The following is a 13,378-nucleotide window of genomic DNA, read 5'->3' as shown; positions in this document are numbered from 1 at the left end:
GCACATGAGCATCTCTTGTTGTCAGTATGGTTGTGCCCTTAAGGTATTCAGCTTGTGTAAGACTCAGAGTTTACAAATAAAAGCGTTTGTCATTGTGCTTCCACGACTGGAAAAATATCGTTACCCTATGACTATAAATGTTAAGGTGAAATAGGCAAATTAGGCAGTACTATAGAGATGGATTTTTTTTTTTTTTGTGACCTAACAAATAATTATTATTGGGAATTATTTTTGTATCACTTAGAATCTTGCTCTAACGGTAATAAGGTTGTGTGCTTTCCCCACCCCGAGCCTATAGGTGGTACTTCCGCAGCAGTTCGGATTGCCAGGGATGTTTCCTTTCTGGAAACCTGTCTGGGATTTTGATTTTGAGGAAATCCTGGATACATTTTTCTAGCTCCTCCTCGATGGAGAGCTTCTCCTTCACTGCTTTTTTCTTGCTGGAGTTGGACTCTCGGGAGCCAGAGGTGAGAGTTCGGAGCAGGTCACTCTTCCTCCGGATCTCAGACTGTTGCAGCAGCTGCACCGGCCCCTTCTTGGCCGGCCGGTCCAGAGTCTGTATGTTGGGCTGGCGGGTGACGGGGCCGCAGATGACTGTCTCCTGGGGGGAGCTGGCCTCTGACTGGCTGTCGCAGCTCGACGTTGACAGCTCGTTGCACGACGTGCCACTCTCTCCCTCCTTGTCGCCTTTGCTGTTCTTGCAGCAGCAGTCGCAGTGGGATGAGGACCACCGGGAGGGCTCACCTGTAAGAGGAAGAGAGAGCACCCTGGGGTTACCGACAGCTCCGAACCCCGCGCCCACACCCAGAAACAGGCTGCTCACCCACCGCCGGGCTCGCTGCTGCCTGCCAAGACCCACAGGAGCAGCGAGGGATGCAGCCAGCTGGTGTGGCAGGAAACCTCTTGGGGAGCTTTCCTGAATGTCACCACAAACTCTCAGCAAAACCACCACCCGGTCTCAGGTGGGAGCTGATTTCCATTAACGTTGGGGCTCCTTCATCCACTCCACTTGCACGTGTTGCTCAGGTCCCCTGCAGGTCCCCTAAGACATCCAACACATGTCTGAAAGTTTTCTGAGATCCTCAGTGAGAAAGAGTCATGCGAGGATCCAGTCAGGTGTTTAACCAGAGTGAGCAACCATCACTTCAGGAACCCTAATTGCTTTTCAGGCTTGTCATGATTTGCTACTACCTCCACCCACCAACCCAAGGGCAAACCCTGAGCATATCACCTGGGGCTTTTTCTCCCTTAAGAGAAAATCCTGATGAAGTCCACGGACATTTTGCCTGAGGAAAAACAGAGAAAAAAACAGAACGAGGACTTCAGAATTTGTCATTCCCAATCCATTCCTCCAAGTTTTACCTTTACGTGGGGTTCCTCTGCAGCCAATAAACTCATAGGTTTGAACAGATGTTACAGGGCCAAGGCCAAGGTTACTAGTTCAAAACAGACAAACAAATGATGACTTTTTGGCTGCCAGAGGAAGGCAGCGCTCAGGAGGCCGGACATGGCAAAGCCTGCTGCCCCTTTCCATCCCAGCCACCATCTGAGCAAAACACGACGGGTCCAGCAACTCATGTAGGCACTGATCTTCCCTGGGCTTGAGCTCAATAAAGTCTGGAAATGAGGGAATAAAACTTGTTCACGTAGGAAGGGCCTGTCTGCGCTGGTGTGCAAAGAAGTCAAGGCTGTACCCAAGGTGGCTGCAGGGACTGACAGGTCTCACCTAGGAACACCAGGCTGCTTAAATCCCATTGAACCCTCCTAGCCTAAGTCATCTTTCTGCCTTTAAAAGGACAGTATCAAACATGCTGTTAAATCCAACCTGTCTCATTTTTCCCATTTGCCACGTTCAGGTTAAAACCAAAGACCCGTGGATTCTGCAATGATCTTCTTTGCACAATCAAACACAACTGCAGAGTCCTACCCCTCATTAGCAACCGCATGTAACGAACTAGTGCAAGTAAACGCCCTGCCATGGGCTCTGCCCCAGAATAGGTCCGCATAGGCGATGTGGCACAGGCTGGCAGCTCTCCCGTATGGCCAAGGTGAAATTTTGGCAGTGGAAGGCACCGCCACCACCACTGCCCCATGGAGGCTTCGCGGCTGCTCCCTAGCATTTCCCTGCAGCCTCACAGCAAGCCGGCTTACAGCAAACACCCTGCAAGGAGAAACACACCGGTGCCAGGCTCAGAGCCACCCCACCAGCGCATTTGTCAGCAGCCAGGTTATACCAGACTCGATCCCTCCGTCTCCTCCCAGCACGACACGTGCTGCCACGTGGAGTGATCCCATCAGAGGGAGCAGAACTACGCGGGATCATCGCTGGCACTGCAGCTTGAGGTGCTACAGCAAAGTAACCACGAGAAGGGAATGGCAGAGAAATGCATGCAAAAAGCAAAATGCATAGGTTCTGAGTACAGGTAGCTCATACAGATCTTTTTCTGGATCTTACAGGTAAAATCCTGGCAGTCACAAAGAAATGCAGTGTTAGGGGTTTTGGTCTAGTCCCCAGGATGCAGCAAGCAAGCGGGGGGGCTGCGGGAGGCATGCCAGCACGGGGAGCCTGGGGAGCCAGCATCTCTGCATGACACCACCACGGGACGCGCAGACATGCCACCCTGGAAATCACAAGCTTTCCCAATGGTATGAAATGAAACAAAACAGAACAAAGCAAAACAAGATGGTCCTCGTGTCTAAACAAAATGTTCAGACAATACTGCTCTGCTCCCGCTGCTCAGAAAAATATTCATTATTATTCCGGTCTGTAATCATCACAGTCTTTTCACTTTCATTGGATTAAATATAACTATTTGTTGTTTTTTAAAGTAAGAAATCAAACAGTATTCAGGTGACCATTGGCTACTTATGTCAATAAACATCTCTCCCGCAACAAGAAGGATATATACAGCCTGCTATAAAATTCAGAACTGGGTATCAGAAGGTGCCTGGCTTCCCCAGCCTCCAGGGAATAGCTTTTTGGAAATTATCTTTTCCATTGTTGACAGCTATAGCATCCCTAATTTCTCCAGCCATCTTTTCTTCTCCAAGGCTCAATAGCACAGCCACCTTTGCAGTAAGACAGTGCAGCGAGAGCCGCCAGCCTCTGCCCCGGTGGACACCACACCCCCAGCATCCCCCCTGCCCGCAGGGGCACCCCCAGACCCTGACCCCTGCAGACAACTCACCACACTTCAGACATAGCCTCCCCATGCACGAGAGCTTGGTCATGCACAAAACAGAGGCTTTTGGGAAATACGGTCCTTCATTTGCATAACCCATTGGTGATGGGAACCCGTGAATAGTACTTAATTTATTTCCTGATTCATGTAGTTTTTCTTTTTCAGCTGGAGATCTGCCCAAACGCAGTAATCCGTGACAAAGGGGAAGAGCTGGCATTGATAACAACTGTTCCCTGACCAAACCACTGCAATAATCATGGATTTAAATGTCATTTGGAAGCATCCATCTTCCCACTAAAATGTAATTATCATTTCCAACTCATGCATATTGGTAACATTATCCAGATCAAGAAAAGCATAACTCAGCTTAGCAACTTCAGACCAGCAATACAGCCCCTGGTCTCACCCATGAGAATGAACCGGGGGCCCCACGGCCAGTATCGAACCCCGGTGCTTGTGGCATTTCTTACAGCGGTGCGAGGGGCACGGGAAGGGAAAGGGGGAACAGTCAGGTCAGAGCTGCAGCATTGGCCCAGTGGTTTTTGCAGCAGTGACAGGCAACGCGTGGTGCTGGGATCATGGTGGTGCCGGCAGATCCTGCATGGCTGTGGGGAGGGCAGCAGAGGGGAGTGGGGCTGGTGGAAATCTCTTCCTCATGCCAGGGTCCAAGGTGACCATTTGCTGCCACAACTCCAGAAACATGTCCCCATCAAAAAATGGGGTAAAAAATGAAAAAAAAATGTTGCTGCCAATTTCAAACCCCCAAGCCCTGGGAGCAGACCGTGGAGGAAGGGGGTTTGCAAGCTCATGGCAGCAAAATGTTAAAAAGCTGCACCTCTGATAGTCACTGCCCTGCTCTCCCATTTCTCAGCCTTTCTTGCAACCATGAACACAATGCATATAATTTACAGAAACAGGTGGAAAATCAAAAGTCAGGAAACCCATCTTCATCTCTTCCTTCCGCTTCCTTGTCAATGATGAAGGAGTCTTTCAGTCTGCGAGCTGTGTGGCCAAATTTAATTTATAGACTTGCTTCCAGACCTATTCTGTATCTTGTCTGAAAAAAGTCAATAATGGCTAAATTGAAATTTTTTTATACTTTGCTCAGTTTTTACAAAGGCATTACATATTGATCCTTTGTAAAACTCTGATCACACATGCTTCTGAAAAACACACCCATGAGCTGTGTTGATTTGCAGCTCCTTATTGCAGTTGACATTACAGCTTGGTGAGGGTTTTCCTGTGTTGCAGCTACTGAGTGCTTCCTGCGAGGGACTGCTCCAGAGCCTCTGCCCTTCCTAAACACAGAACCATTTATTCCAGCAAGCAACCACCAGCGCTTGAAAGGCAAAAATTAATCAGGTGGAAGGGAATTGGTCAGGGTGTTTCTGGCTGGTCCTGTGGAAACACAGAGATGCTGGGAGGAGAGTGCATCCCCGTCATGGCTCTCCTAGCCAGCGGGAGGGCAGCTCCTGCTCTCCTTTTCAGTGTTTGCTCTGCACTTGCCTGTAATTACTTTTTCTCTTCTCACCTGCAAACTCAGTCATTTTCCCCTGCTGCTTGTGTGCATTTATAGAATCATAGAATCATTAAGGTTGGAAAGGACGTCTGAGATCATCGAGTCCAACCTGTTAACCTAACTGCCTGGTCCACCTCCTAACGGAGGAAATATATTTGACGAGCACCACTGCTGCCACCAGCTCTTGAATGGTGTGTTTTCCCTCCTCTGGATGCAGGCTCCCTCCCCATCACAGCCCCAGAGGACAGCGGGGCCGAGCTCCTGGAGGGCAGCGCTGGGGATGCTCACCTGCTCCCACGCCGGGACGATGCCTTTGCTGCCTTTGCTGCTTCCCCACCCCACACTGAAATGAATGAAGTCTGAAAAACGGTGAAAAATGAGTTGAGAGGGAAAAGGTCACTGCTCAGATCAGTCCCCATTAGCGTGCTATGCAACCTCCTCCTACATCCTACCGCTTGCTTTGAGCACGGCAGTTTTCAGTGCCTCCCTAAGTTTCTAAGCAAACTTATAGGGACATTCAGCTAAAGCCCATCCATATCTCATTGCAGTGAGACAGCCCACGAAACCCAAATCAAAGGGCTGCGCTCGCCCAGCCATGGAACAAAACTCCAACAGGTGCCTGAAGTGCCCAAACAGCCCAGACACCAAACGTCAGATACCAAATATCAGACACCAAATATCAGACCGCTGCAGCAGTGCAGGACATTGCTACGATCACCTAATGAAACTTTGCAAACCTGAGCTAATGTTCAGCACACACTTAGGTCACAGACACCTCCTCATAGATGTAACTTCATTGCTATAGGGAAGAAGAAGGGGTCAAGCCCCCCATGCTCCCACCGGAGGGGTTGGACCCTGCTCAGGGATGGCCGTGTGGGCAGGGGGACCCACCAGCTGCCATGAGGCACATCCAGAGTATATACTTCATTACCACAAAACAAGCCTTTTATAAGCTAATTAAGACCTAATAGATGCTAATTTCACTTAATGAATATTCACCAACAATGGGCATACCGCGGGTGAGTGAGCCGGGAGGCAGAAATTCATCTATTCATGAGGCAGAACAGCAAAACCAGGCGAGATCCAAGTGCTGGAAACAGCTGTGGGGTTTGGAGGGTTCCCCGGGCAGAGACCTCCCACCAGCACCAGTGTTCAGTGAGCTGGGCTGGGCTAGCTCACTGGGAGCGGGGCTTGGTGCTGGTGTCCAGCAGCAGATGTTCTGGGTATGCAGAGCACCTCTACAGTGGATGCAGGCAGAGATCTCCAAATGCCCCAGGGAAAGGCGAGAATCCGGCTAAGCAGCTGCTGCAGCAGCAGGGAGAGCTAAAACCAGCGAGCTCCTTTTTGCAACCTGAACAACTGCTCCACTCTGCAGAAAAAGAAGGGGCAAAGGTGAACAGATTTCTTTTTGATAAATACATTTTTGACACCTTTAAATGGTGGGGAAGTCTGTATGCACAGTTAAACACCCTCTCAAAAAGCATCCTGCCAGTCTGGCTTCCAGCCTTGCTAACACCCCTGCCCTTGCTGGCCTCAGCCCAGCATCAGGCAGGCAGAAGCCCGGCTGGGTCTATGGGCAGAGGGAATCACCAGACGTGTACTTTTACTTTTAGCTACAAAATGGGGAGAGCTTAAGTTTTATGCTGAAAAGACCTTGATATAATCATTACAAGAACAACATATCAGGCTAGCCAGAGCAGTTCATTAAGAAAATCTAAAGAGAGAAGGAAAGCTATGGAGAAAATTGAATTGCCCTTTAGCATTTAATGAAGTAGAGGAAAAAAAATAATTTTCATTAGGCTATCTTCAGATACCAGAGGGAGAAAAAAAAGAAAGGTTCCAGTATTAAGCAATAATACATGAAAAAATACATCTGTGCCAACCAGGATCAAAGTAATTACCATGCTAGGAAGTTGGCTCTGTTAGTTAAAACAGTACTGTAAAATTATCTGATCTCAAGCCAAACAAGCCAAGCTCCACTTTGTTGCAGGTGCACCTCGAAAAGTGCAGGCATAGGTGTCTAATTTACTGCTTTGCAAACTCCCTTTGCCTAAGTTAGGCTTAGGCTTAGGGACATGGTTTAGGTGTTTAGGGACATGGTTTAGTGGTGGACTTGGCAGTGCTAGGTTAACAGTTGGACTTTATGATCTTAAAGGTCTTTTCCAACCTAAACGATTCTGTGATTCTATGATTCTAAGTTTGACTCAGTCAGGCATGGGCTGTGAAAACCTCTGTTCACTCCACGCTTTGACAAACAGCTTCAGACATCGCCTCAGTGAAATGGCTTCTGTCACCTCCTTGGGAGACAGAGGATGCCAGGGTGTCCCAGAGGCAGACGTGCCAAAACACTTTTAATAGCCTAAATCTAAAGCCAGATATCAGTCAAATGAATTCACTGGCTAAATGAACTTATTGAAGGATACACTCTTTCTGCCTCTAGAGTTTCAGAGACTATGGGGTAAGGAAATAAAATAACGAAATTCTAACAAGGAAAGTTGGAGATTCTAGACACATCATACAAGACCTAATTTTATCATTTTAAGCAACTAAATTGCCCTCTGTATTACACCAATTAGTTGACATCAAAGCGAGGGAAAATGATCGGTCAGTCTGACAGAGACATGGACCAGACTCCGGAATTATAGGTAACTGTATGCACGGTTGCAACGCAGCCTGTTAGGAATAAAGTCCTCAATACTATCATTAGCAAGGAAAAAGCCCTTTAGGAACCAGGGAGATGGGTGGCAGGTTTCCGAGCTGCGCTACCACCAGCACGGCATGCTCGCTCCCACGCTGGTCAAGGGTAAGAAGGAGCTGATGTGCGTTAGCAAGTGAGCCAGGTCGGTCACTGCATGGCCATGTCACTTGGCAAAGAGGGATGCAAAAGAGCGGAGGATTTAGAGAAAAAAATTCACTGGTGTTTGCCTCAGGCTGATTTTTTTTTCCTAGCAATGTTAAACCAAAACACTTCAGCCACCCCCTACCAAAAGAAAATAATACATTGTTTAGCTATTAAAAAAAAAGTCACTTTTAAAAGATGTTTGGAGCATGAAAGGGAGAATGAGAGGCAAAGGGCTACTGATTCAAGGCTGTGCCACGTGTCACCTCCATGTAAACCCCTCCACATCTGGGCATAATTGGAAGCTGCTGCCAAATCTCAGGCTGCATCAGAAAATGATTCGATATTACATTGTAATGAAATGAGCAGAGCAGTGCACTTCACACCTTCCATGCGCACACATTACATATTATTTTGCTGGATGCAACGAGTTTTCAACAGCAAGAACTGTGTGGGGTCTAGGTGACCGCCAGCAAAAGCAGTGTTCAAACTGCAAACCCTCCTGGTGAACTCAGCCTGTGTGGGCACAGGATCGGCCACGGGTTTAAGCCCAGGGCTACACCAACTTCTCTAAACTGGGAGCACAGTCTTTCACAGCCGTATGTGTTGTGGAGTGATCATCTATAAATAGAAATTGATGAAGCACTACTGAGAAAATGCAGATTGCTGCTAACTAAAAGCAATGGCTGCAAACTGAACTGAAATCAATTAAAAAATAAGAACTATCACATCATCAAAAAGAAGAGCTAAGGCAAGTCATTCATCCCCGTGCTAGGACAGCATTGATGCTCTTCAAGTGTTTTCCAAACATTTTCCAGATCACTTTTTAAAGGACATTTCACCCACCTACTCACTTCTTGGAATGTGATTTTGGGGGAGAAGTTAGTGACTTTCAGCCTAAAGTCCCCAGGCCAACACCTTCACAAGGCTGCCACCAGCTACGCTGGGGCTTGCAGCACCTGGGCCGGGCCCATCTCAGCAGGACATCTCAGCAGGACATCCCTCCACCGCAGATGGAAAGCATGCTCACAAGTACAGGAGAGGATGCACAGCCCTCAGAGACAAACCCGCGCTCGCTCCTGCTCCGTACCGGGACTGCTGTAACTTGCTAAACGGCGCTGCTGCCTCGGCTGCACGCTGCCACGTAAGGTGTAGATGGGTATGGTGTCTGATGCAGAAGTATCTCTGAATTAGAAAACAGTTAGCTCTCTTACTAAATCCTGTATCAAAAGCAAAACTATACAGACCTAGAAGGCCAGGAGAGACATAAACCCTACAAGCTGGGCCACTCCCTTGCACTGCATACCAGAAGCCTTTTTATTAGAGGAAAACTGCTGCCAGGGACAATTTATTCTTTTGTGCACCATTTTGTCATGCAATAAACATTTTTTTCTGGAGTCCCAGGGATAATCTAAGTGCCGCAGGTAGGAGATTTCATTGAGTTTGGGTCCGGGTCAGCAGAGAGCCTTTAGTCACCATGGGAAGCCATCAGCTTTTGGTGCACAGGGGATGTGCGTCTCATGGGCTCGTGGGGATTTGTGCAGTTCCCAGCAGTGTAAACCTGCCTGGTTGCATCGCTGGATGGGGCTGGGTCTCCTCATCCCAGTTTTGGGTGCTCTCAGGATGACAGAGCTGACAGGAAAAAAAGAAATATTTCTCTGCACTTTGCAGCGAAAGGAAGGCATCTGCAGCTGCATCAATCCACACAGGACCCACGGATGTGCAAGGACGGGTGCTGAGCCCTGAGACCGGCCACCATCCTGGTGGCAAACCGAACATTGTGCTGATTTAACCACAGAATTCATTAATTAATGTCTAAATGCTTTGAGATTCTTGGATAAAAGGGGCTAATTAATTCTGGCCTGGCTTTCCTGCTTTTCTCCCTGATCTCAGCACATTTCTCTCCCAGTGCCCTAATTATAATTATTATTATTAGAAGCTTCTGAAGAAGCAGTAAAGCCTCTGATGTATAATTGACACACAAACCATCCAGTTTTTCTTTTCTCCTCGCCCTCTTTCACAACAAACGCGCTGCAAGCAGGGAACGGGAAATCCCCATGAAGAGGGACGGAGAGAGATGTTATGATATAAAATAAAATTAGCACAGGACTTAAAACCAAAATCAATGAAGAATTTTTATTGTGAGAAATAGCATATAGACCCTAACCCTAGCCATCACTAAGTCCATCTCAGATACAATGATGTTTGAATTTTGTAGTGCTAAGCCTGGGATAAACAGCCCAATGAAGACAGACCTGGGTTTTGCAGGGCAGTGCTTCCCCCTCCTCCCTTCCCCTCTGCAAACCCCCAAAGCCAGCGGCGATGCTCCGATTGTGGGGGGCTCGCAGAAGAACTTTGAGGCATCTAAAACTGCCCCAAACCCCACTGCTGCAGCAGGTTGGGACATCTCTCCTTCCTCAGCTTCTAGGAACTTCAAGAAGTAGGGTTTTGCTTTAATTCACCCAGAGAAAGGCTAACAGAAAATTGAATACTATTCAATTTAAATGCTATCTATAAGGGACTTCCAGCCGAGTGCTGTTTTACCATGTAGCTGCATCCACATCTGGGACTGGCACCAGTTTCAGCCCCTACCTGTCCCCGGCAATCACCCCCAGATTTAATCCCTCTAACAACTTATCCAGCCGCTGCACTGGAAAGAAATTGTCGCCCCTTGCTCTCTGAGCCCACCTGGAAATGCAGAGGGAGCATAATCAAATGTGTGAGACCTCTGACAGATCCCAGGAGAAAGAGATGAACACTTCCTAGGCAATTCTGCACTGATAAATGCTGTTGTCTTGAAATTGATCTATTCTAAAAGAGCACGGTGATTTTGATGACATTTACACTGGGAAAGTGCTCAGCTAGATCACTTCAACACTTCCTTTCATTTTGACATCCATATTATAATATTAATTTTAATATCAAACTCCATATAGTTAATTTTCTGTTAAAATGTTTCAGACTTATAAAAATGCAATGTTGTGATATTTCAGAATGAATATTACAAATTACTATTCTACAAGAAATTTCAAAAATTTGATTTTTTTTTTTCCTACTGAATTTGGAATGAAAGTACATGTTGGTGCATGAGAACATGCAATGGGATGGAGACTGCTTTCTCAAGTAGCTCTGACCTTACAGGCAGAAGAGCTCATTGTTCTCAGAATTATATTCCTTTTATTCAGCTTCTACAGTTTTCACAGCCCTTTTTCCTGAAGTTCGGGGGGTTTTTTGGTTTTGGGTCTTTTTTGGTTTGTTTGTTTGGGTTTGTTTTTGTTTTGTTCTGTTTTTTTTTTTCCCCCAGAGGAAGAGGGATGGTTGAGCCTGTCTTACAAAATAATCAATGGCAGATTTGTTGGTACAGATATGGAGATAGCAATCAATTACTAATCAAAAAGCATGAGTGAGTTTTCTTGCTCAGAAAAAGGCACCCCACCAGCAGCACGACTCTCTGGCTGCCAGTGCCACCGAAGCAATCGCCCCGGGGCCGGGCACGGCTGGGCACTATCCCGCAGGAGGGAGGCTGTTGCTGGGTATTTCGCCTGCTTAGATCGTGCAGCCCCATCAGCCACTGCTGCAGCGAGGCTGCTCCTGGGGACGGGCATCGCACCAGCCCCAGGAGCGTCTTTCAGCAGACACGGCTGGGAATGGACAATATCTTCAGGAAGGGCACAGAGGTTATGCATCATATGCTTTTTGAGGCAGGCAGAGATATTTTCAGTATCCAGACATTCATTACCTCTATGTGTGCGGGCTGTACCAACCTTTCAGTCTGTGATCATCTTAATTTGAGCCATTTTCCTACCCTACTGTTCTCAATCCACTCTTGTCCATTTACGTTGTCCTCTCACCTTTTATTCTTCTTACTGCTTCTTCTGCTTTAGGGTTTTGTTGTTGGTTTTGGTTTTTTATTTCTATTTCACATTCCTTTTCTTCTTCCTTGTCCCCATGACTTTAATCTGTCAACTGTTCTTGGTTTTTGCTCTCTTCCACACTTTCTCTCTTCTGCTGGGGCTAACTGCAGCACCTGATCCCCATTTGAGCAGTAATTAAAAACACTGCCTGGGTAGCCAGGACCACTAGCAGGTGGGAAGAGGGTAGCCACCACCCTGAGCCAGGCAGCCTCCAGGGCCACCCCCTGCCCAGCTCCCCATCACCTCCATCCCATGGGAGTCCCATCACCGGAGTGCTTGAGGGGCCAGTGGCCTCACCTCCATGCTCACCTTTATTTCCAACCATGCGAAGGAGGTATTCTCCTTTCAACCCAAAAAATGAAGTGTTGAAGCTTTTAAAAATATCACACATTATTCATATGGTAAATAAAAAATTAATTGCCTCTAGGTCTGAAGATAAGGTAAGGTGGGTAAAGTGACAATTTGATTTAGATCACTCATTCATGCATGCACAACGCCTCAAACAGTTTTTGCATCCATGCATGAATTAAAGGTGTTGTGATTGATGAGAGACCAAGGCCTAATTGGTGTTTTAATAAATACATTCTGACTTGGTAATCGAGCTAGATTTATCAGCAGAAAATGCCCCTGTCTAAATAAAATTACCAAGGTAAAGCTTAGGAACAATGACAAATACCATGCAAGTAATTGGCTCTGGGATCAGTGTTGGCAGCAGGATGGACATGTGGTAGATTTATTTGCATTTAGGATCAAGTATCTTCAGTAAAATTTCAGCAAGCAAACACAACCAAGGAAGGACTTGACAGTAATGTTATTGGTTTGAACTCTCCCATATGTTCAAAGACAGCAGCAAAGGGGGAGGAAGGGAATCGGCGGAGGCAACGGCTGCTGCCAGGCACAGTTAGTAAGCTAGTACAATTTTTTACCCTTCTGAGAGCAGCTGTGTCCACCTGGGTGCTGCCATGGCCACGACTTGAGCTGCTCTCTGCAGATACCTGGTTCCTTCCTAGTCTATTCTATTAATTTAAATTTTTTATTTTAAAGCTTTTTCCATTTAAATTTTCTGAACTTGCCAACCCAGTGTAAAAAACAGAATTGTTCACCCACTGTCTCTCTGTCTATTGTTCGTGCAAGAGAATTTCAGTCAGTCCCTAGCCAGCACAAACACTTTTATCAGGAGTCTCCCAGCAATTTTACCAGCACTCCTGTGATCTTTCCTAAAACACTCAATTCTGGAAATGAACTTCTGTAAGAGTATCAGATTTGTTTGAAAATAAAACTAAGTTCCCCAAATGGTGGAGAAAATATGAGACCTGGTGTTAAAACACCAGAAGGCATATTAAATGAGCCAAAATATTTATATATGGATCTTTCGCAAAGTAACATGTGATGAACTTAAAATTCTGAGTGGAAAGAGAAGCACAAAGTGTGAGCAGCAATATGGCAAGAAACAGAAAGCATTTAAAGAAATTGGTCAACCGTGGTCATTGACGTTGTCAGACCATTTTTGAAAGTTGTGATGTACCCCAAGTGATACAGACTCCTCCTTGCACTTCATAACAAAAGCCTTTTTATCAGAGGAAAGCTGCTTCTGTGGTCAATTTATTCTTTTAGGCATCACTTTGCTGGGCCAAAAACATCTTTGACTCTCCCTGGAGTCCCCCGTGCTGACCCGTCTAGAGATACGACCTGTATGTGGGCTACTCAGCACTTGTCTAAACCAGCGAACGCGTCCCAAGAAGACTCTTCGGCTTCAGGCATCTCCCACCTAGGCAAGCAGACAGTGACAGTGGCCACCCATGCTGCAGGAGCAGCCTGGCCTTACCAGCACATCAGCATCCTTCCCGGGGAACGTGGTGGCCGCACAGCTCTGCACCCTCCGATCAGCGAAACACATGGTGAAGACTCAGCCCAGATAGTGACT

At 46.9% G+C, this 13,378-nt stretch overlaps 1 protein-coding gene across 1 annotated transcript in view; it reads right to left on the bottom strand.

The window, feature by feature from the left end:
• Window positions 1–292: 292 nt before the first annotated feature.
• Window positions 293–13,378, bottom strand: part of KCTD16 (potassium channel tetramerization domain containing 16) — a gene marked incomplete at both ends in the record, with an annotated part of 78,268 nt that continues 65,182 nt past the window's right edge. The window contains one exon of the mRNA XM_082323796.1: window positions 293–744. Within this exon, the coding sequence (XP_082179922.1) occupies window positions 293–744 (452 nt within the window). The remainder of the gene's footprint in view (window positions 745–13,378) is intronic.

This window comes from Platalea leucorodia (assembly GCF_965183815.1).
Source record: "Platalea leucorodia genome assembly, chromosome: 11".
In the NCBI taxonomy this organism is placed as follows: domain Eukaryota; kingdom Metazoa; phylum Chordata; class Aves; order Pelecaniformes; family Threskiornithidae; genus Platalea; species Platalea leucorodia.
Note: the sequence above shows the minus strand (reverse complement) of the source record. Positions and strands in the feature narration are given on the sequence as shown.